The following is a 23,112-nucleotide window of genomic DNA, read 5'->3' as shown; positions in this document are numbered from 1 at the left end:
AGCATCTTCAGGGTTTTGAATCCCTACTCCTCAGGACTCTCCTGATTGGTCGCCTTAAATGATGCCGTTGTGTCTTTACTTGGTGGATCCCACTCCAGCAGGACGCTCCTCTTCCTCAAGCAGTGGTCCAGCTGCTTTCTGTCCCGAGAGCCGATAGTCCACCGCTGCACCGCCAAGTGAGTCAGCGCAGAAAGCCGAGGCAAGGCACAGAGCAGCGCCGGCAGCCAGGCTGCACAGGGAGCGAAGGTCGATGGTCGTAAGCTGAGGTCGATGTCCTCCAGTGAGCCCAGGCCTCCTGCAGCAAACAGGGCGGACCAGCCATCATCTCCCACCAAGCCGTTGTAGGACAGATCCAACACCCGCAGAGAGGACAGGCAGCCACGTCTGCACACTGCAGCTGCACAGGATGAGGAATTAAGACTTAAGCAGAGATGTACAGTTTAGCAAAGGTGAAGACTTGGTTTGATGAAATTAAACTCAACTTGACAAAATCATAAAAAGACTTGCAGCTTGGCTTGGACTTTAACACCAATAAGTCAGGACTTCACTTGGACTTGAGCCTTTCGACGTGAAAATACTTGATACCTTCCCCCAAGCCCAAATATTAAAGAGTGTTATTTTAAAAGTTTCCTGAATCGACTAATGTTAAAGGAATAGTTTCGGTTTTTTTAAGTGGGCTTGTATGGGGAACCTATCCATAGACAGTATATTACATACAGTAGATGTCAGTCAACACGCCCTCAGTTTGAAGAAGCAGGATGGAGTCCAACTTGAAAGCTACAAAATGCACTGCTGTGGAGGGGTCACCAACAAAATGTATTTAAGGCACCTAAAACAAGTCCCACCTACAATAATGTATATTGGTTTAACTGTACGCTATATTTTGAATATTTTCACTGCTTCACCATAACGTCAGACAGCGATTTCCAACAGGAAAATTTAACCGTTTTTTAACCCCACTGAGAAAAACTGATTTAACATCACTGACCACAGGAGCTGCTGTTCTACCACTGCCTCAAACTGTTATGTTAGTGTTTGTGTTATTATGTGGCTTTGGTGTTGTCAGTTCAGATTAACCAAAGTCACTAAATAACACAAACTAAGTAACTGATTGAAGCAGCTCCTGTGTTCAGTGAGTAAAAATGACTGTTTGTCACGGAGTCTGGTGGCTTTGATGTGGCTTTGGCACATAATTCCCCAGTCCGCTTTGTTTGAAGCAATGCCACAGCATCGGGTCAAGTTGTCATATGAATAGGGTGGACACCTGTCAATATTATGCAATACAATTCAATGCACCACAAACTACACCCTCCAAAATGATCATGAAGTTAACACCTCTCTAAAACAGTTTCAACAAAAACATTACATGAACATTACAACCATCATGAAGGCAGGGTTAGTTTTCGCCAGATGTGCCTAGAGTGGCAAATGCCAAATTGCGAATGTCACTATCTAAATATACCAAAACTGGACCTTTAAAATAAGATTACAGGACTCTCAAATACTATCTGATTGCCGATTACTAGCACAAACCCACAAAAAAATAAAATACTTTTTACAGAAATGAATGCAGCCTTTAATTTCACTGTGATGGATTATATAACTCAAGGAGATTTCAATAGTCTTCGAGTATATTTACAGTGTGCACAGAAATAAATGGAAGCCAGAGGCTGCCTAGAATGAAAAAGTCATCTAAAACACAGGAGCATGGTTTGTGAAGTACATTCTGCTGAAGTACATTCAGCAGACATTTTTGTCAGAGTTGGAAAAGCACAGGTGTTACTGACAACAGTGTCCGAGTAAACCATGACAGTGACAGTGAACCAGGATGCACAACAACCGGTTTCACAAAGATGTTTCAAACTGGCCATTAGTGTTAGGCCAGTCTTAGTTAGTCTAATGTGAGTTTGATAATTTCACAGAGATGAAGACCAACTTATTTTAAGCCTAAAAAGGTTTCCACCCAAACGAAAAACCCTTTATTTTAACAAAATTGTATGTTTTGTTGGGGGTTTCTTTATATATCTGTGTGTGTGTGTGTGTGCGCGTGTGTGTTACCTAGGTGATGCAGGTCATCAGTGGTGAGCTCACAGCTGCTGAGGCGGAGCTCCAGGATGACAGACGGCTGCAAAGCATCCAGGAGCAACGCTAAATGACCACCAACCACTATACACCAGGACACATCCACACTGCGCAGGTACGGCATGGCCAGAGCTGACACACACACCAACACACACAAAAATCAGTGACTTCACGTGAGTTACATTACATACCTGACCCTGTGCAGTTTGGCACTACACCACACTCAATGCATAAAAGTCACTAAATTTGCTTAAATCACAACTAAGCAGCTACGTTCAGACACTGATTGAAAAATACGGTTCATAATATGATTTATTATTAGAGGCATTGTAGTACTAGCTGTAGCAGTATCAGTAGTAGCATGTGCCTACCCAGAGCAGTAAAGGACTCCTGGTTGAGGCTGCAGCTGTTGAGTGGCAGACGCCTCATCTGTGTCAGAGGGAGGGCGGAGACCAGCGGGTGGACCACGCTCCCTGCCTCCTTATTGGACGACACATCAAGCTCCATCAGTGCCGTCAGAGAGGGAAGCACCTGGACTGGAGAAAACAAGTCACATGACTGATGACCTCATCGCTAAATAAAGCTCAGCTTAAGTTCAGTCAGGAGGACTTTCTTTATGCTATATTCATTCACAATTCTCTCTCTATCCCACTCCTAGTGCTCCCTCCAATCAGCTGATTATAGGTATTCCCTCTCCTAGTTAGCTGATCATATTTTGCCAAGCTCTCCTTCAGCCATTCATGATGCTACTGCCAAACTTTAAATCTATTCTCCTCTCTGCTCCTGTCAGCTGTCATTTTAGGTGGAATCATTGCGCCCTCCCCAACCCCATTCACCTCCAGTCACCTTATCCAGACCCCAGGACAAGCTGATCAAAAACCCACTCCTCTTCACATCCAGATCCCCAGTTCCCTTTTCATCTCATCACCACCACTACCACCACCAGTGTCTAGACGCCACAGGGGGAGGGTTCCTTAATTAATCTACTACATTTTTCTCATCCCCCTGGAATAGATGAAATGGAGGGGTCTAATCACCAAAGACTTTTCACATTTGTGCTCATGTAAATAGATATTCTTTCCTCTCAGAACGACTCTCTCTTGATTGAACTGTCAATCATATCGGTTCAGTTCAATCAAGAGTCTGCACACACACACACACACACACACACACACACACACACACACACACACACACTCACTCAGGGCCTCCAGGTCAGTGTGTGTGAGACAGCAGAGATGGAGGTCGAGGCTCTCCAGGTGTGTGAGGTGAGCCAGGTGGAGGGTGAGGCGGTCCAGCCCTCCGGTTAGACTTTTGTTACAGGACAGGTCCAACTCTCGCACTGAGGGGAGGCAGTGGAGCGAACCACCTGCAGGACGTTGACAGGAGGACGCAGCAGATGGAATTTGGAAACCAGAAACCAGAATTTGTTAGTCTAAATGCCTTTTTATTTTTACCAGACAAGATCTAATATAAATGTATGAAGAATTTCAAGTAATGATATGCTAGCGTTAGAATGCAGTTATTGAGTGAAGGAGGTTATGTTTTCTGTTCCACCATTTTTATTTTAATCCCGTCTGAGTCTATAAAAGGATGAATAGAGGGCTGTAGGCATGACTTTTTTCTGTGGGCCAATGCAGAACTTAGCATCGCCCTAGTTCCCTCGTCAAAACACCAATGGGATTTTTCCATTTCATTTTGGATTATTGCAGAAAACAAGCTCTGTGGCAAACAAACATTTATGATAGTTACACATTTTGTTCAGCAAGATAACCTTCACAAATGAACACCACTTTTGTGATTTTTGAAGCATAAATGCAATCACCAGAAGTTAGAAAGCTAACATTAGGCTATAAACAGCAACACCACGTCCACAGGACTTATACATCCCCACCACAACAGGGCTGTAAAGCCGTGTTCGGCCTGTTCTGTAGTCTCATTTAGCCACTTGTTAGCAACCACCTTTTTTATTACATATTAAAGCTTCAAAAAGTACAGTGGTATATTTACTGATGTATTTTATGTCGTAGAAACGTGAAAGTCTCTCCAGCTTGTTTTAACCACAGACCTTATTTTAGGCATCTAACCAAAACCAACTGACTTTGAGACGACTCTGTTGCACTGTACTTTTCTATTGTGCACAATTCAAAGTTAGTCAGAACCTGGCCATTTAAAGTTGCTATGGTGAGGTCTTTAATGGCATCAAAGTTTGCTGAATTAGAGTTGATACAAGCGTGTGTAATCTACATTTGTTGCAGCTGCATGGTGCATGGAAGAGATATAGCAATGTATGTCGAACATATAAAGGGCACATGCCAATAGACAACGCACAAGTTAAGAAAACATTTTCACCAATTTGACAAATTTATTTGCAGCACGTTTCTGTATTTGGTTGTGTTTTCTCTATTTGCAGCCTTGTGTTGTCAAATTGATGAAGATGTTTCTTAATTTGCTTCTGTTTTGACAATATTATGTGTTTTCTTAAGTTGCAGTGCAACGAGCTTTCTGGGCCACCATACAAATAGGCTACAACTACAAGAATTTGGTTGTAGTACCACAAAACATTCACTTTTTTAAGGCTGATCCCAAAAAATAGAGATAATGGTTTAAAACTTGTTGAAGGGGAGGTGAAAAATGTAAACATGTCTTGCCAAAAAAATGGCAGGAAATCTGTTGGCCTAAATAGATAGATTCATGTTAAACAAGAGTCCAAGAAAAACATGATTTGGGCATTTTTAGCCTCTATTCATAAGATACAATAGAGACAATGTGGGGAAAAACCCAGTACTGAAAAAGAGCAGTGGCACCTTCATCAACCAGAATCAAACTACCTGTCACATCATGCATATCGACAGAAAACATTAGAACTCCTACCGAGAGCATCGAGGCTGTCTGCAGTCAGACCGCAGGCCTGCAGTCGCAGTGTGGTGAGGGAGGTGGCGTGAGAGAGAGAGGAGGCCAGCTCTCTGAAGCCGTCGGCATTGACTTCCTGTGTGAGCTGAGGATTACAGGAGACATCCAACACACAGAGTCTGGGGAGAGCAGACACCATTCCTCCTGAGAGGGACACACAGGACATATATGTTACACACAGCAGTCTGAGTGAAGGGTGTGACATTACTCATGTTCTATGGCTGTTCTTCAAATGTAGGAAATCTGACAAAGAAATAGATAAGGGGGGATGCCTTATTCCTTCCCTATAAATATATACTGTCTATGTGTGTAAGTGAGTACCCAGTACAGCAGCATCAGCCTCAGTGAGCTGGCAGGCCACCAGGTGGAGCTCCCTCAGTGGTGGGTGAAGTTTACCCAGCAGGCCTTGCAAAGTGCCGCCCCCAATGCCACTGTTCCAGGACAAATCAAGGATCTCCAAGAGAGGGATGGAACCAAGAGCTTCACCTGCACAAACACAATATAAAGCAATATAATCCATTGATCTCTTAACTTTTAAATATAACACCACAGAGTGCTGAAACCCTCAGCCCCCTCTACTTACCTACCAGCCTCTGACACAAGGAACTGCAACTGTAGAGCAACAATTAACATTATTTTCATTATTGATTATTTTAGCGATAAATCGATGAACCATCTTGTCAGAAAAATCCAAAATGGCATCTTCGGATGGCTTTATTTATTAGACCAAATGTCTAAAACCACAAGATATTTAGCTTATTCTGATATAAACAAGAAAAAGTAGAAAATCCTCACATTTCAAAAGTTTAAACCATCAAATGTTTGGTATTTTTTATTGCCAGAATGACTTGTATGATAACTCAGTTCTCAAAATAGTTGTTGATGAATGTTTAGTTGATTGTCTTAGTGACTGTTACATGAACACACACCTCTTGGACCACTGTCTGCCCACATGCACACATTGTTTATATACTTTATACTGTGAACTTTTTACTTTTTATAGTATTTTTTTTATATTTTTATTGTAATTTAATTTAATTTAATTTAATTTAATGATTATGCGCCAATACTCCAAAGCAAATTCCTTGTATGTGAAAACCGACTTTGATTCTTATTGATCAATTAAATGTTTTATGTAACTTGCTCAATGCATCCTCTACCATAAATTATCATCAGATTATGTACTGGTTGGTAAAACTTTAACACCATGTCGAGATAACAATAAAACAATGCATGTTTTCTTTTACATTCAATAACGATATTTCCCATGAGCCATTGGTGCACTTTCAAAGCCTTGAAGAGCTGCTAAAACATAATCTGGTAAGATTACAGCTGCAACCAACAATTACTTTCATTTTTGATTACTGTGCCAATGACATTTTTAATAAATGGATTGTTTGTTCTATAAAACTTCCTGAAGCTGAAGGTAACATCTTCATACTGAGTAATTTCAGCCCAAGACTCAGTGTGTTATCATAAAATTTTAGAAAAAGTAGCAAAAGAGTCATTACAATTAGAATGTGGAGGTAGGTAATGTCCTTTTTTATTGCTGGAAAAAGGACAGCAACAAACAATTAACTGATTATCAGGAGTGTACCTGCTGATATTCTGCACAAACCTACAGATACAGAGAAAACATCAGATTTCTAATATTAAAACAACTGGATGCTTGACTTTAAAACAACATTCACCAGCTCTGACTTCTGATAGAATCAATGGACTCATTCTCGAAGCTTTGGCAGAAATAATAATAATGACCCACCCAGTGCAGCAACATCATCAGCGTTCAGCCTGCAGCTGCAGAGCCTCAGCACTCTCACCCTGCTAACATGCTGGAGGTGAGAGGTCAGCGCTCTCAGACATCCGCCAATCAGCTCGTTCCAGGAGATGTCCATCTCCTCCAGCTGGGGGAGAAACTGGAGCAGCGTTGCTGTGGAGAGAGGAGAATGTTTGTAGGGCAGACATCTTTGAACCATTCTCATGCATTTATATTAGTTTGAAACAGCATTTAAACCTGGTGAATGTCCAGCTCTGCAAACTGACTCCACTCTTTACTTTACTTTTTCTTGACTTAAGTGCACTCTGATCATCTGATTATAAGCAAAATAAAGAAGTACTTTAAGGTTATTTTACCTGTCATTTAAACATCAAAAACTAAAGAATCTCATATAACGTAAGAGTAAAAACCTGACTATAGCCACCTAGCTCCAGCAGGTCTGTAGCAGTGAGGTCACAGTGAGCCAGACTGAGGCTCCTGCTGTCGGCTTTCTTCCCCAACCGCTGCAGGAACGCACCCACTCGACCCCAGCCGACGTCACACTCACTCTCTGCTGCCTCAGCAACACCTGAAACACAAAACTTTGACATTTTTGAACAAGAAAATAACATAGAAAATGATATCAAATTCCCATGCTGCTGTGAAACATCAAAGAACAAACCTTACTGCTCACCTGAGCTCTGTCCTTTCTCCTCCACCTCTCCATCCTCAGGGATCCCTGTCCGGTCTCGAGACAGGAAGCGTCCCAGCGGCTTCCTGTCTGAGGCTGTGCGCTTCCTGCGGATCTGGTTCATGATGAGGTCGAAAGGGGAACGTCTCTGACTGCCACTGTACCGCCCCCGCTGACCATCTGTCCAATGAGAGGCAGAAAATGAGTCACATCTCTGAAAATGTCACACCAAAACACATCATCTTATCCTTTAAATGTCCTTAATTTCTCCAATAAATGATTTTAAATGATTTTTTTTTAAGGTATCTATTCATGATTGCTTTATGGAGTCCCTAGTAATTAAGGGATTTTATGCCTAAATGCATGTTAACAGGGTTACAAATTATTGTGCAAAGATCCTTTAAATATAACCAAAGTCAAACAAATGACCCTTCAGAGGTAGTTATTTATAATTATTTTCTTACCAAAACACTAAAATGAGAAATGAGAGGATTAAGATAATTAAGATTAAGTTAATTTCACTAGTAACTTATAAATAAATACTTTATTGATGCCTGGAGAAGAAATTAGATTTAAGTGCATCACAGAAAACAGACCAAATAAAGATACAAAGTGGACAAAAACAAAAGGAGAACTAAACTATAAAGCGAAGTTAATTAAAACTGAGTAGAGGAGAGGAAATGTTAGAATTTTCTTTGCCATCAAATAATAATGTTAAATGTATCTTGTCTCGTCCATCATTATTAGGAACCTTATCTAATTTTGAAGGAGACTGGCATATATTAAGCAGAGATCAATAAGGAAAGAGATAACAATTTGGGTTCATTATTATTGTGAATTAAAATAAATTAGATTTATGTTATGGAAAGGATTACAAGCCCATTAACTGCTCGATCCTCCAAAAATAAACCCATGAAAAAATACCTTAAATCCCATTTAATTGTTTTTAATAATTAACCAGTATGTTTTTTTCTAATCTATATGGAAAAAATAAAGCCAAATGTATATGAAATGTAAAAAAAAGATGAATTATTCAACATCTTGCAACATTTTTAGGTAAGCAATCAAATTTAAGCAAATTTGTGGCAAAAGGTACAAAAGGTCAGACTCCCTTGAGTTGTGTCCCTTCCACTGACTTTCAGCCAGCGGCCACCTCTAATAATTATTGCCGTGCCTTATGTTCCCAGCAGATCATTGCTTACTAAGTAGCATTGTGATAGCTGGAAACATGGCAACAGAACTCAGTGAAAGTGTCAGAAGTCACATTGTGATGCTAAGCAAAGAGGGGCCTCTTCATTGTCACGGCTTGACGAAAGGTTTCTAAGAGGGCAGTGCGTGGAACTCTAAAATGCTTTGCAAGAACTTCTTGACAGGCGGTGAGGTAGAGTGGGACGTCCACAGCTCCTCCAGTCCACATCCCAAAGTACGTTTGGGCAAGATACTGAGCCCCAGATTCTGTGAGTGCGTGTGAATGGTTAACTGTGTTGCAGGTGGCACCTTGTATGGTAGCCTCAGCCTAGTGTGTCATTGTGTGTGTGTGTGTGTGTGAATTGGTGAATGTGGTGTTAAAGGGTAACTTCAGTATTTTTCAACCATGACACCATTTTCCCATGCTTTTGTGTCGAAGTGACTAATGGCAACAACAGTTTTTGAAATTTGTCCAGTATTAAGTGAGACTGCTACAGCTGGCAGCACTGAAACAGGCTGTAATGTAACCACTTGGGGCAATTGTGCACTGTAGGGTTGTCAAAAGTATTGATACTCTGAAAAGTATCAATACTCAAACGCTGTATACGGATACAATACTAACTTACAAAAGTATCAATACTAACAGTGCACGCCACCTCAGCGCCTGTCGGGTGCGCGACGGGTCTGACGGACACGCGCTGTGCAGGCAGCGTCTGGCAGGCACAGAGCCCTCGCTGCAACCCGGCTTGTTGTCGTCGCTGTGCATGCATGCACACATTTCTGTTGCTGTAATATGGCCAGCGCAGCTGCAGGAGGATCAGAGCAGCCAGTTTTGGTCAAAAATGATAAAGGAAAAAGCGCTGTTTGGAAATATTTAGTGAAGTGAACACAGCACGCTGCAGACGGCAGGTACAGCCCCTCCCCTCACTAGCAGCTGAGCAGCTGGTGTCGCCAGCATCAAACTAAAATATAACTTCTAACGTTAATGTGGGAGCTAAGCAGAAAACTTTATCAGTCATGCCCGTCTGTAACATTAATAGACAATGTTAGTTTAACAGGACAACACAATTATGTGTGTCTGAAAAGTTATGTTAACTGTAAAGTCACAGATTGAAGCTGAAAAAACGTTTGGTTTCTCCCGTAACCCCTGGTTCTCTGATCACATAGTGAGGTAGAAACAGGAGCATCCTGAGCCTAAACTACCAACTCTATTTGATCAGCAACGAAAATATGGTGCCAATTCACCAGAAGCACAGAAAATAAACAGGGCTGTAGATAAATACATTTGTATGGACAGATCTTGTTTCTGGTTGTTATTTATTTTGGGGGGATTTTTTGTTGTTATCATTGATGTTACTGTTCTGATCTTTATTTAAAAAATGACATGCCTCTTAATTTTTTGCTGCTGTATCGAGTATTGAATATTTTCTTGGGTATCGATATCGAGTTTGAAATTTTAGTATCGTGACAACCCTAGTGCATTGTCAATTTATGTCCCCTTAAAGTGCTAGCTTATGCCACTGACAGGTTCAGATTGTTATTTTAAATGTCTGACATCATTATAGAAAGGATCCTGACAGAGACAGACCTTTTTGTAAAAGAGTAAGATTATCTTTTATTTAACCACAAACAGCCCAGAAATCGCCATTGTCAAAGCCACCAGACTCCATTTAAATAAACAGTAATTTTAGCGTTGCACAACACACTTCATTCAAAGTCCACAACACAAAATAAAATCACAAAAGCCATCTTGGTTCAAATTTCCACTGTTTCAACAATCAACAACTCTGGTTTGGGTTGAATTAAAACCTTATTCACCCAGTTAGATGTAAAGATATGCTAGCCTTATACACACTAAAATTCCTGCTTATTTAAATGGAGTCTGGTGGGTTTGGCAATGGCAATTTCTGGGCTGTTTCGGGTCAAACAGAAAGGATCTTACTCTTTAACACAAAGGTTTGTCTCTGTAAGGATCCTTTCTGTCATGTTGTTAGACACTTATAATAATAATCTGAGCCTGTCAGTGGCAAAAAATAAACACGTTTTAGTGGACATACATTGAGGGTGCACAATTGCCCCAGAAGATTACATTGCAGCCTGTTTCACTGCTGCCAACTGCAGCCCTGTCACTCAATGCTGGACCAGTTTCAAAAATTATTGTTCCCATAAGTCACCTAGACACATATAAGAGGGAAAACAAGGTCCAGGTTGAAAAATACCGAAGTTACCCTTTAAAGCGCTTTGAGTAGTCAGATGATTAGAAAGGTGTTAATACAAGTCCACAGAAGATCAAGGAGGCCTGACTGTTATGGACTTTCTTAGAAAGTCACCTGACCTCAACTGTACTGAACATTTATGGGCACCCTTGAAGACTGAGAAGTCACCAGAAACTCTTGGGAACATTGTCAAATCATGATGGAATACCAGGTTATGTACAAACTTGGGGAGTCCACAGCGGCTCATGTGCATGCTGTCATTAAATCAAAAGGGGGACATACCACAGATATTCTGAAATTCATGAACTTTTCATTCAAATTGTTAGGCTGACATTACTTAAAATGAAAAAAAAAAAAAGATGTTAGATTCAAAACAAATGCAAAATAGACGTATTTGGCTAATGCCTAGACCTTTGGACCTCATATATGTACATACATGGTGGTTTAATTTACGGTGAAGTTGTTTATAAGCCCTTTGTATGTTTTGTATGCAAAACTAACTAACTAACTAACTAAAGGAGTAAACCTAGTGAAGACCTAAATACAAAGTACACAATTTACCTCTGAGATATCATGGAGTAAAAGTATTAAGTTGCATAAAATGGAAATACCCAAGTAGTGTACAAATACTTCAAATTTGTACAGTACTTACAGTAAATATACCTAATCATATTCCACCGCTGGAGAAGCCTTTAACCCTCCAGGGCAGAAATGACTGTGTGCTTTCAGTCTTGTACATTTACTGTAGCAAAATCTCTGCACGATACTTTTATCTTTATCGTACTAACAGTAGAACTGATCTCACCTGCGGACTCCATGTGCGAGTTTGAAGAGCTGAGCTCCGAAACAAAAGCGAATTTCAAGAAAAAATGAAAATAAAACAGATGGGACAAAGTGCAGTGTTTTTACTCAGTCATCCGTCACGGTGATGCGTTCACGGTCAGTTTGTCTGGAATTGTCTGAACATGGAGAGACAAAATAAAAACCTACTAAATATCTCAGTTAAGATATAACATAAACTAAATCATAGCTACAGCGAATAAAAATCTCTTCTTCATCTTCACTTTGTGCTGCTCTGACTTTCTCCGGTCTGTTTAACACCTAGATGACGTCACGTCCCGTGCCCGTCAGGTGGATCATCCCGGAAGTACGACAACACCTTTAGTAAACGGCATCACTGTGCCTGACCATTCACTTGCTCCTCAATGCCTTCTTTAAAAGCCAACTGACACAGCCAGAGGAGGACATACTCAGATCTATAATAATAGTAGTAATGCATCAAAAGCATCAAAATATACTTACTACCAAAAGTACATTAGTTATAGAATGACTCATTTAAGAATAATACATATTATATTATAGAAATATAATTATTGATGCATTTATGTGTTCATTACTTTAATGTTGAAGCTGGTAAAGGAGGAGCTCATCTTTATTTACATATATTTTATGTACTTCACATACTCCTGGGGAGTCTGTGAACTTCCCCTGAGGATCATTAGTCTCATTGTCATTATCATTGATAATATGAGCACCTGTACTGTGTTATGCTGACAGGTGTTTCTAATAGTTTGTCAACCCCATTGATATGAGCGAAGGTTGGCGGAATAACAGAAACAGCTGTCAGTATAATACCTTGGTGAAGGGGGGATTTACTGCTGGACTGTACTATAAGACCAACTTCATTTAAACCAGGTGAGTGTAGATACACACCACAGTGTAGCAAAAGCATTTACGTACGAAATCAAATACTACTACTACGTTATCAAACTGGTGTTGAATGCTGTAAACCGGAGTCCACAACTAATGATTATTTTCAATATCAATTCATCAGCAGATTACTCAACTCATCCATTATTTGCTCAAGAAAGTGTGTTGTGTGTAAAAAAGTATCAGAATATAGTAAACCTTTGCAACAATGATTTCCTGCAACCCAAGGAAATACCTTCATATTGTTTGTTTTGACCGACGAAGACTTCAAATTTACTGTCACATGAGACAAAGAAAAGCAGCAAATCCTCGAAGGGAGAAAATAAAGAAACCAAAGTGATGGTAAACAAAACGTTGTCACACAGACACGTATAAGAGCTACGATACATCAACAGTTGCAGAAAATAAATTTGCCTTTATGTGACATTATGCGGAAGGTTATCCACGGAAGATAACTAACAATTTAACAACACAAAATTCCATGACCGTTCCAGGTCTGGAAAATGTGATTGTGACATACAATGACTTTTCCATGATATTTATGTCTGTTTTTTATGTTTACACTATCCACATGGTGTTTGTGGCTAATAGTCCATGATAGGACACATGTACAGGACATTGTGCTTTCACCTAGAATGTAATATGCTATTTAAATTAAGTTTTGCTTGTCTGCTATTTCTCTGCAGTAAGTTTGCATATTAAGTCCCAAAAATGTAAACCTGACAAACACACCTCACAGACGAGCACATATCTTCCAAATGTATTTTATTAGATCTGACAGAAATCTGTGGATAGTACAGGATCTTTTCTGCACTGAATAAACCTCCAGGTCTCATTCTGAAAGGGGCTGATGCATGTGAACCTTCTCTGGAGGGTTGTTATGATAGTTTAAAGGGCCTCCTCTTCTCCTCTGCTCTTCTTCCTCAGTGAAGTAAAAAAAAGAAGAAAAAAAAAGAACAGGTCAAAAAGCTTAACTTGAGCTCATCTGACCCTCTCATGTCACTGCTGAGGAAGAAGAGCAGAGGGAGGAGGCGTCTTTAAAACACTGACATGTCCTGTTCTGTTCCCTTCCTTCCTCCTTGTGGAAAAAAAACAAAAACAAAAAACAAAAAAAAAAGCCAAGAAGAGGGCGATGGTTGTGATGTCCAGCTGATGAGGGCGTTGCTACTGTGACGTTCCGTTTTTTCCCCCTCTCCCCTCAGTCATCGTCCACTGTGGGTGTGATGGTCACACCCCTCCTGATCTGTCCCCATCCAATCAGTCTGAGGAAGAAAAAGAAGAGGAGTCAATCAGATGACAATATAAAGATTTGTTAACGGTCTTGTGAAAACAATTTCCCAGATGGATATGAAAGGAAATCTTTACTAAATGCTGTTTGCGTCTTTCCTCTCTTATTACTAAAATTCCCTCTGTCTTGATCTAACAAAACTTCTAACTTTGCAAACGGTCATTCAAACTAATTTCTTTTCCTGTTGATGCTTGAAAAAGGTCCCAGAGCCACAAAAAGATTGCCTCAGTAAATGATTATTGCAGATTTGATTGTCCAGATTCTAGCACCCCAAAAAAGCCGTTATTTAGTGAGCAGTGATCATTAAATATTGGACAGAAACACATTAAAAATGACACAAGCATGCAGGCTAGCTTTGGATTGCAAAGACAAATGATGTCTGTGGTGAAAGATTAAGATTCATCTCTCTGTGCTTGTTTGCTGTGAGTAATTGTTAAGAGTGCTTGCAGTTTACATCCAGTTCAGGCACAGCACCCCCCTCAATTTTATTGGACAGCATGTATACAAGCATGTGAGGAGCCAATCAGCTACTTGGAGTAGTTTACTGGTTTACTGGCTCGTTTGGTTTGCCTGATAGTTCACTCCAGTGAGTTTGATAGATGCGTTTGGGATAAGAGTTGTCTTGCTGGCTGTACAGAAGGTTATGTGTGTCAATTAATGTCTAAAAAAATATTTTGCTAGAAACAAAGAGATGATTTCTAATTTCATAGTTTGACTGTCCACGTTATTCTCTTTTAAAATCAAATATATCTGTATATCTCATGTATTGATAACCTGTGGACAAAATGACAGGACTTTTAGTGTAAATAATTTAATCAGTATTGTGTTAATATTGTAGTCTGTTATAGTGATGTGTCTGTTATTTTCTGTTACTATGGAAACCACATTCAACCCAAGTGTAAACCTTTACAGCCTTCCAGTAAAGTGCAAGAAACCTTTGAAGCGTCTTCATGTCAGCGGTGGAAGTAAGTCACACATGTGCAAGTCATACATAAGTTCCAAGTCACAACCTTCAAATTCTAAGCAAGTCCTAAGTACAGGGTGGTATTAGTTACTTTTACTAGAGTAAAGGAACTAAATACTTTGCCTCCTGCTCCGAGCCTTCTGGTCAGGGTGAGAGATACTCCACTCAGGGTAACATACATGCCGCTGTGAGGGCAGGTGAGATAATAACGCGCTGTTAAATTCTCTGAACACAAGATCTTTTTTGGGCTTTTGCCTGTAAATCGATAGGACAATATTAAGCGTGGAAGGGGGTGATGACATGCAGCAAAGGGCTGCAGGCTTGAATGGAATCTACGACTACCTCAGCAATAAACATGGGGCACCTGCTCAACCCACTGAGCTACTGGGCGCCCCAGCCAGTGACATTCATTAAGAGGTTTAAAACGCCATCAAGCAGAAGTCAACACATGTGTTTTTCTATCAAAACTATCTTTTAATTGGTTCTGGCGCTGCAGTTACCTGATTGTTAGCTATCTAATATGTGAGCACTTTTACAAAACTTATATTTGTCCCTTTTGAGGCCAACACAATACCTAGACCCCAAGAAGAGGAGCAGGTTGTGCTGTAAAAAATTTCCCTGACAATTTGAACATACAAATATAAACGCCGGCAAGGTGTATATTATTGTATCAAAATAATTGTGGTTTGGAAAACTTTGTAAAGACTCTGTTCCTCACCGCCAATGTTTCTCCACACGTCGACTCAGAGCGATCTTCTCTCCTACTTCTGTGCAGACGGGGTTAGTGAGGACGATCTTGGCCAAATCAGCCTTCACGGCACTGACGCGGCCGCCTGTTGACAACGAGCCAATGTTTACCATCAGCACCTCGTTCTTAGACAGCTTCTGGACCTGCAGAGGCACAAAAAGATAAACAGATGGTGTCATGACACAGTTCATCCCACACAAGGCAAGGCAACTATCTCAGCACAACCAAAACATTTAAAGACTTGAAATGATACCTTTCAAGGCCTTCAATAGCACTACTTTAATTTAGAGACAGTTGTATCTTCAGTTATGGCTCTAAAATTCTTCGACATTGCTCCTTTCTTTCACTTCAGAATGAACTACATTTCCCAACATGCACATCTCACCTTGGCAGCCTTCTTGTCTCCCTCTGTGCGGACTCCCAGCAGCCTCCTGAGAAGGAAGTAGGAGATCTCCAACTCGGTGAAGATCTCTGGCAGCGCTCCAACGGCGCCCAGCACCTGACCCACCATACGATCCGCCCGGCACAGTGTCGGGTCGATCTTAGTGCCCACACCTGTACACAAACAAAGTTTACTTTCCTAAACTGTTGGTGAAACCTTTTGTCATTTGTGCTTGTAGTTTTCATCTTTTGTGTAATTCCTTTTCAAGTATTGATTACATTTTATATTTTTTTTTGTTTGTTTGTTTCAGTGAGTTATAGACCAGACGCAAGCTGGCCATGGCTATAAAGGTGAGGTTATAAAGTGACAGTGACTACTGCATCACAGCAACAAACACATTTAGGAAGCTGAAAAGCCAGAAACATTGAAAACATCAGCATTTAACCTGCTGCTTCAGTTTGCTTCTGCCTGCAGTGGCCTCAGATTAAATCACATAAAAAGGTGATAATGTGTGGACGTACCAATAAGGCCTCCTGGTGCAGCATACTGCAGGTCGTTGTGCTCAGCAAACAAAGAGACGATCTTGGAGAAGATGGGTTTGCACATCAGCTTTCCTTCGTGGTCTTTGGACACGATACCTGGCCGCACCTCAATCTCTTGACCCACCTGGAGATCACACAGAGAGGAGAAGGTGGAGGACTGGTTAGAGGAAAACTCAACTGGAAAGGTAGATTACTGCAGAAAGACTGTGATTATACTTCTATCCAAACTGTAACCTCTCATGCTATCAGTGTCTGTTGTAGGAAGCAATCGATACCCGAGGTCAATACAAGTGGAGAGCCAACAGTAAAGATACACATACAAGTTTATGCATCTGCACTAATCCTGTGAAGCACATTGGGGAAAAACAACCAACTTGTCTGTGTTGGAACCACAGAAACGCTGTCAGGAACAGGTACATTAACATTCATCTCACACTAAGATAAGAGATTCTTTGTGCCCAAGTGACTTTCCATCTGCTGAAAGTAGCTGGTCTCACGCAGCCAGACCTCTGTCTACAGTGTTTTGTTAGTGCTTGAGAAAGATCTGAAATCACAATATTACCATTCTGCTACAGAGGAAAAACGCACTAGAATGTTTGTTTCTCTAAACCAATCACAATCGTCTTGGGCGGCACTAAGCCCAGGATGCAGTGACTGTGCCCTTGCAAAATATTGTTAGGGGGAACACACACAGTGGCAGGACTTAACTGCAAGCATCTCTCGGCTAACATCTAACGATTATTAATGGATTTAATGATAGTGTCTAGCCATTTCAATTCCAGTGTGAGTTTGTTGGGACCGTTTAACAGCTTGGTGCAAGATACTAGCCTTGCTGCTATGTTAGCTTGTGCTAACCAGGCAAACTCACCAGGGAGAGAGCAGCAACAGTTTGCTGATCTGGCAGGGAGCTGGGACTGTCTAGGACCAGACCCCCAGCACAAAAAGAATCGAACTCAGTTATCGTTTGACTGGAGACATTTTGACAGATGTAGCAAACCAGATGCAACTGTCTAAGTCAGAAAACGCAGCAACATCGAGCATGAGGGTGCTGCCAGACGGAGTCTGAGCTTTTCCGAGGTGCATTCATACATTGTTTTATTTGTTGTACATCTTTACAAGAATTCACTGAAAGAGCAAATCACAGTTTTGTCTGTTGAAAGTATGAAGAACAAATCTCACCTTGAGCACACCCTTCAGGATACTTCCTCCTGCCACACCTCCTTTCAAATCATCCACTTCACAGCCAGGCTTGTTCACATCAAAAGATCTGATGACTGGAATACAGAGTGTTTTCATTTAACACCACACAAAACCATTGAGAAAGAATTTTATTTAACAAAGTGCTTCACAGCAGAAAAGCAAATAAAAATGTAAGTGCAATGAGGCTAAAAGCATGACAGAAGGGAAACAAAAAGCAAACACACAACAGGTTGTAAAAAAGAAAAAAAAAGACGTGACTTGTGTGTTTTTTCTTACCAATGAGTCTGGGCTCGGAGATGAAGTCTCTGACAGGAACTGGGATCTTTTTCACGATGTATTCACAAACCACCTCAATGTTGTACTTCAGCTGTGCTGAGATAGGAATGATGGGAGCGCCCTCTGCCACCGTGCCTGCAGGAGGATCATCACACACAACATCAAGTCATGGTCACCAAATGGTTTAGAGAAAGATAAAAGTGAACTGTAAGGTCAGCAGTTTGAAGTGGGGTGCCTGGAGATGCTCATTTATTCAACATGCCTGAAAAATGTGGCTTTGCAGGTCATTTTAAAAGCTGTTGTGTTTGAAATGAATTGATTACTGTCAGAAGCTCAACATCAGTATACTCCAGGTAATACTCCAACCAAAATCTTTGCAGAAACAAACTCTCACCCCTGAAGGCTTGAAAGACGGCTATAAACCTGACATTTGCTCAGTGTGACACCAAAGTTCTAACTTATTTTGGGAAACAATGAGTGTTGTTGTGAGTTACACAAACTTCTAATATAAATGTTTGGGGTTTTTTTAAAGGTAACTTTATCGGATGATTTTCCTTTCCTTTCTTGGTCAAGACTTACGGAGGCTGCTAGCAAATATAAATTAAAGTTTTGACAGCATTTTGTGTGCAGGAAGCTCATCTCGCTGCACAGCATAGAGACCCATTTGCGAAAAGAGCAAGCTCAAATCAATCAGAAGAGCAAGATCTTAAAAGAAGATGAGATGGATGATGTGACAGTGTGTGGCAAAATAGGTTCTGTTTGCTTAACCTGAATTTAAAAAGAAACAGGGAGGTTAACACTGTACAGCAGTGCCAGTCGTGCTGTGTAGTGTTACCGTGTTGTGTAGCGTGGAGTAACAAATGACAGTGGGCATCATATCCGATGGATAACATAAAATACAGACTTTGCTTATTTCACGTGAATGCGTCACGCAGAACACAGACATGGTGGCGTAATTGCTAGATTATGAGGACCCCAGGTAACACTAGTACTGTGCAAATAAAGCTTTAGTCGCTTTCATGTTGACTCACCCTGTACGAAGGCGAGGATCTGCTCGTACTGCTCTTTGGCCTGGCTCTCCTTCACCAGGTCAATCTTGTTCTGCAGGATGAGGATGTGCTTCAGCTTCATGATCTCTATGGCTGCCAGGTGCTCTGACGTCTGAGGCTGAGGACACGACTCGTTACCCGCTGGGAGACAAAGACAACAACAATAATCAGATGACTTTTAAAGAGAAAACTGGCAGTAAATAACACACAACTAAGAGACTTACCAATGAGCAGGAGGGCTGCGTCCATGACAGCAGCTCCGTTCAACATGGTTGCCATCAAAATGTCGTGACCAGGACAGTCCACAAATGACACATGTCTGGAAGAAAGAAAAAAAAGTCCCACTGATGAATGAAAAAAGATTTTACAGATTTTGCCAGTTTAGTCAAACTGATTGCAAAGTTAATAATAAGTCTTAATCTAGACTTTTGTGACACAACCAGTCTCTCCTCAGTCTTACCTGACCAGTTTGAAGTTACCCTTGGTGCCAGGGATGTCCGAAGGGAACTCATCAGGAGTGCTGCTGCCACACGACCTGTAGCACTCTGGCCTGGGACAGCTGGGGTCATCCAACTTATAGACCTACAGTAACATGGAAGTGTAAATTAATATGTATTGAGCATTTTTAATGTTGTGCATGCATGAAAATCGGATCCTATTCTAACATAGGAGTTGGAAAATGTCAAAATGGGCAAAGCTCCAATCACACAGGCATTTCCCTTCAAAATTAAAAAAAAGGTAGATGGGAAAGGTCCTGATTACCTACAGAAAATTCAATCCACAGTGCCACTTACCTTAGCGTTAGCATATCCTAGCTTGATGGTGATGTTCCTCTCGAGCTCATTCTTGAACCTGACAGTGTGAACACCAGAAATGGCCTTCACTACTGTGGACTTTCCATGGGCCACATGACCGATGGTGCCTGAGAGAGGAAAGACAGAAGTAAAGCAGGAAGTCCTCAGTTATTATTTCCAACATGCTGAAAGACATAAAGTCTGAACAATATTTGTCTGATTCACATACCAATATTGATGGTGGCCTGTCTGCTGATGATCTCTTGAGAGAGAGGCGTCAAAGTAGACACATCCTGCCAAGAGAACAACTCACATTAGACTAATCACACACTGAAAAACAGCACAGGACATTGGCAGGTTTTCCCTGTGAGCAGAGCAGCGCTGCCTCGCTCTTTTTAATCCTGGAGGTGAATAGAAACAAAAGAAGCTGGTAGAGTGACAGACATGCAAACACTGGCCCGCACTGACTCTGCAAACATATGAACTGGACACACGCAACTCAGACACACAAAGTGACATATGTTAAACCAGTGCTGTTGCTTCTGTCTGTTTGTATATTGCATCTTATTCTATTTATTTGTATAGCACACTACAACAAGTCAATTCAAAGTGTTCTGCATCACACATCAAAATCATCAAGACAAAGTGCAAAACAAACGCATTATAAGGGACATTTAAATACAATTAAAACTTACTTACAGAGCAAGAGAATAGAAAATTAAAAACAAGCTAAAATATTTTAAGACAGGAATAAAAACTTTACATAAAAGTTACAGTGTAGTGCAAGAAATGAATAAATATTTGATTAAACAAAAGGCAGCAGCAAACAGAGAAGTCTTCAGCCTTGATTTAAAAGAACTCAAGAGTTGTAGCAGACCTGCAGTTTTCTGGGAGTTTGACCAACAAAAACTAAACGTTGCTTCTCCATGTTTAGTCTTGAATCTGAGGACAAAAGCAGACCTGTCCCCTATGACCTGAGGGGTCTCAATGGTTTATAGAGTAGCAATTCTGAGCTCTTAATACATTGTATACTAATTTACTCTTCTAATATGTTGCTATATTAATACAGATAACACTACTTATTCATATTGTGTATTATTCTGGTGTGTACATATATACTAGGTGCTATCAACCATACTTCTATCAATTACCTTGTAACTTCGTCTTTAATTGCTCTTGTATATTTTATATTTTTACTTCTGTTGTGATTCCAGTTGTATGTATGACTATATGATAGCTCAGCTTTCATTTCTTAAGGGCAACATGCCCCCACCCCATGCGGGACACTCTGAAAGCACTGGGCAGCTCCCTCAGTGACAGGCTACTTCACTCACAGTGTGTGAAGGAGAGATACCGCAGGTCCTTCCTTCCTGCTGCTGTCAAACTATGCACCCAAAACTACTCCCAGCAGACCACACACACACACACACACACCAAAACTGATTATTGACAATCAGTCATCACTCATGTGCAATATCAGTGAATACCAACTGTGCAAAATCCACAATTGACGTGCTATAATGTGAATCTAGCCATGCAGCCTGTCTTTTTGTTATATCTTCATATATCTTTTATTTTTACTATCTACAATTATCACTCAGGTGCAATATCTGTATGTGCTTAACTGTGCAATACCTATACTTCGAACATTCATCAGCCAGGCAATATAATAAGTGATATTGCACTGTTGTTTTTACTGTTTACTTATTTTAGTTGTTCTGTTTTCTACCGTTCACTTATTAGTATGATCTGTATCTATACCAACACAAACTTAGTATGTTGCTTTGTGTTTTTGTTTTTTCAAAATTACTGTTCTCTTATTTGCACAATCCACTTTGCTGCTGTAGTAATGCAATTTTCCTCACTGTGAGACTAATAGAGGATTATCTTATCTCATACATCTTATCAATGATTTTAACTTCTCTGTTTATTTGTACTTAATACTGTCTTCATGCTGCTGCAACACCTGAATCGTAATCGTTAACTGAAAACTGACATATATAAATATTGGACAAAATTTCTGGGTATCACTGTTTTTTTCAGTATCACTCACTTGCATGTTGTCTCTAGCATTTACTTTACTGTCTGCTGATTATAATGAAAGCACAAAGGGGTGCTAACCTATGATCCAATCCTGCTAACACCATTAACAACACCTTCAACTAATAACATGTTTTATAAATAACTGTCCGATCAAACTTTGATGTATAACGGATAACAGCCTGCAAACAAAACGGGACTATTCTGAATTCGTGCATCTGCTTCCATCACCGTTATGACTCCCACTGATATTTTTGTAGATTTTACTTCCACTTAGCATATGACGCTAACATTTTGATCCAACTGGGGCACAAGCTACACAGAAATTACTGACATAGGACAAAGACAGCGACTACTACAGCACTGTAAATACATATTATCCATAAACGTTCGTCTCATTTCAAAATGTTGATTAATTTGAAGCTAATCCTTGTTGGTGGTTCTATTAGCTCTCCGCCCCGCCGGGCCTGTCGTCATGTGCCGGGTGGTGGCGGCGCAGCACCGGCGACCGTTAGCGGTAAAGAAATTCACCTTTTGTGTAACCGTTTTGGCAACACGACGGACCGACAGCCACCAAAATGAAAACACAAAGCTGTGAAACCCGTTAAGCTGACACTTACCAGAGTACTAAGGTCTTGTCTAGCCAGATGAGGCTGACCCAGCGTTGTACCAGACTCGTCACCCGCCATCTTGGATGAAAAGGGAATGAATAAGGCGGCTCTGGCGAATGCCTGATCAACCGCTGAAAACGGTAGATTGTCCTTTTTCTACAATCAGTTATTACATCAAATTATGTTCCCCTTTTCGTAGTCGTGGTAGAAAATCATATATGTTTAAAACAAGACGTCCGTTAAACGTTTGTTTTTCGCTAATAAATGACAGAGACGTGATTTGCAACTTGCGTGACTCATCCAACGGGGTCCTTCCACAATGCATGATGCAATTATTATTTTTTTTATTATAAAATATATTTTATGTCAACCTGCTGCTATTTATATACCACTGACACCTGTTTGTCACAGAACTGTGCACAGGAACCAACTATTTTTGTCTTGCTCCAAAAAGTAAAAAAAATATTTGTCCATGTGTTAGGTCCGTCGCTGTTTGAAGAGGTCATCAAAAATATGGTTTGTAGTCCTGTTGTGTGATTTGTAGTTCTCTAACAAAACCCGGAATACTGCCTGACCCCAGATTAGCCGTAGTGTCAATTAGTTTGAAATTTAACTAAATACAATTATTATATTAATTTGTGAATATGCACCTTTTTAACACA

The 23,112-nt window shown here is 40.5% G+C and overlaps 2 protein-coding genes across 2 annotated transcripts; both read right to left on the bottom strand.

The window, feature by feature from the left end:
* Positions 1 to 18: 18 nt before the first annotated feature.
* lrrc31 (leucine rich repeat containing 31) lies at positions 19 to 11,924 on the bottom strand. Its single transcript, XM_050057330.1, has 10 exons — positions 11,652 to 11,924; positions 7,446 to 7,622; positions 7,197 to 7,340; positions 6,758 to 6,925; positions 5,317 to 5,481; positions 4,957 to 5,139; positions 3,284 to 3,451; positions 2,454 to 2,618; positions 2,059 to 2,214; positions 19 to 397 (listed from the first exon to the last, which is right to left on the bottom strand). Exons 1-10 carry the CDS (start codon positions 11,662 to 11,664, stop codon positions 24 to 26), a joined length of 1,713 nt encoding a protein of 570 aa, XP_049913287.1. The 5' UTR covers positions 11,665 to 11,924; the 3' UTR covers positions 19 to 23.
* A 1,380-nt stretch (positions 11,925 to 13,304) lies between these two features.
* On the bottom strand, positions 13,305 to 22,603 carry eif2s3 (eukaryotic translation initiation factor 2, subunit 3 gamma). The gene is made up of 12 exons (XM_050057022.1): positions 22,460 to 22,603; positions 20,029 to 20,092; positions 19,800 to 19,927; positions 19,466 to 19,587; positions 19,230 to 19,324; positions 18,988 to 19,146; positions 17,957 to 18,091; positions 17,660 to 17,754; positions 16,460 to 16,604; positions 15,942 to 16,111; positions 15,527 to 15,699; positions 13,305 to 13,818 (listed from the first exon to the last, which is right to left on the bottom strand). The coding sequence occupies exons 1-12, from the start codon at positions 22,526 to 22,528 to the stop codon at positions 13,755 to 13,757; spliced, it is 1,419 nt and encodes a 472-aa protein (XP_049912979.1). The 5' UTR covers positions 22,529 to 22,603; the 3' UTR covers positions 13,305 to 13,754.
* Positions 22,604 to 23,112: the final 509 nt, after the last annotated feature.

Source organism: Epinephelus moara, chromosome 11, assembly GCF_006386435.1.
Source record: "Epinephelus moara isolate mb chromosome 11, YSFRI_EMoa_1.0, whole genome shotgun sequence".
Classification (NCBI taxonomy): Eukaryota; Metazoa; Chordata; class Actinopteri; order Perciformes; family Serranidae; genus Epinephelus; species Epinephelus moara.
This window is presented reverse-complemented; position numbering and strand designations above follow the sequence as displayed.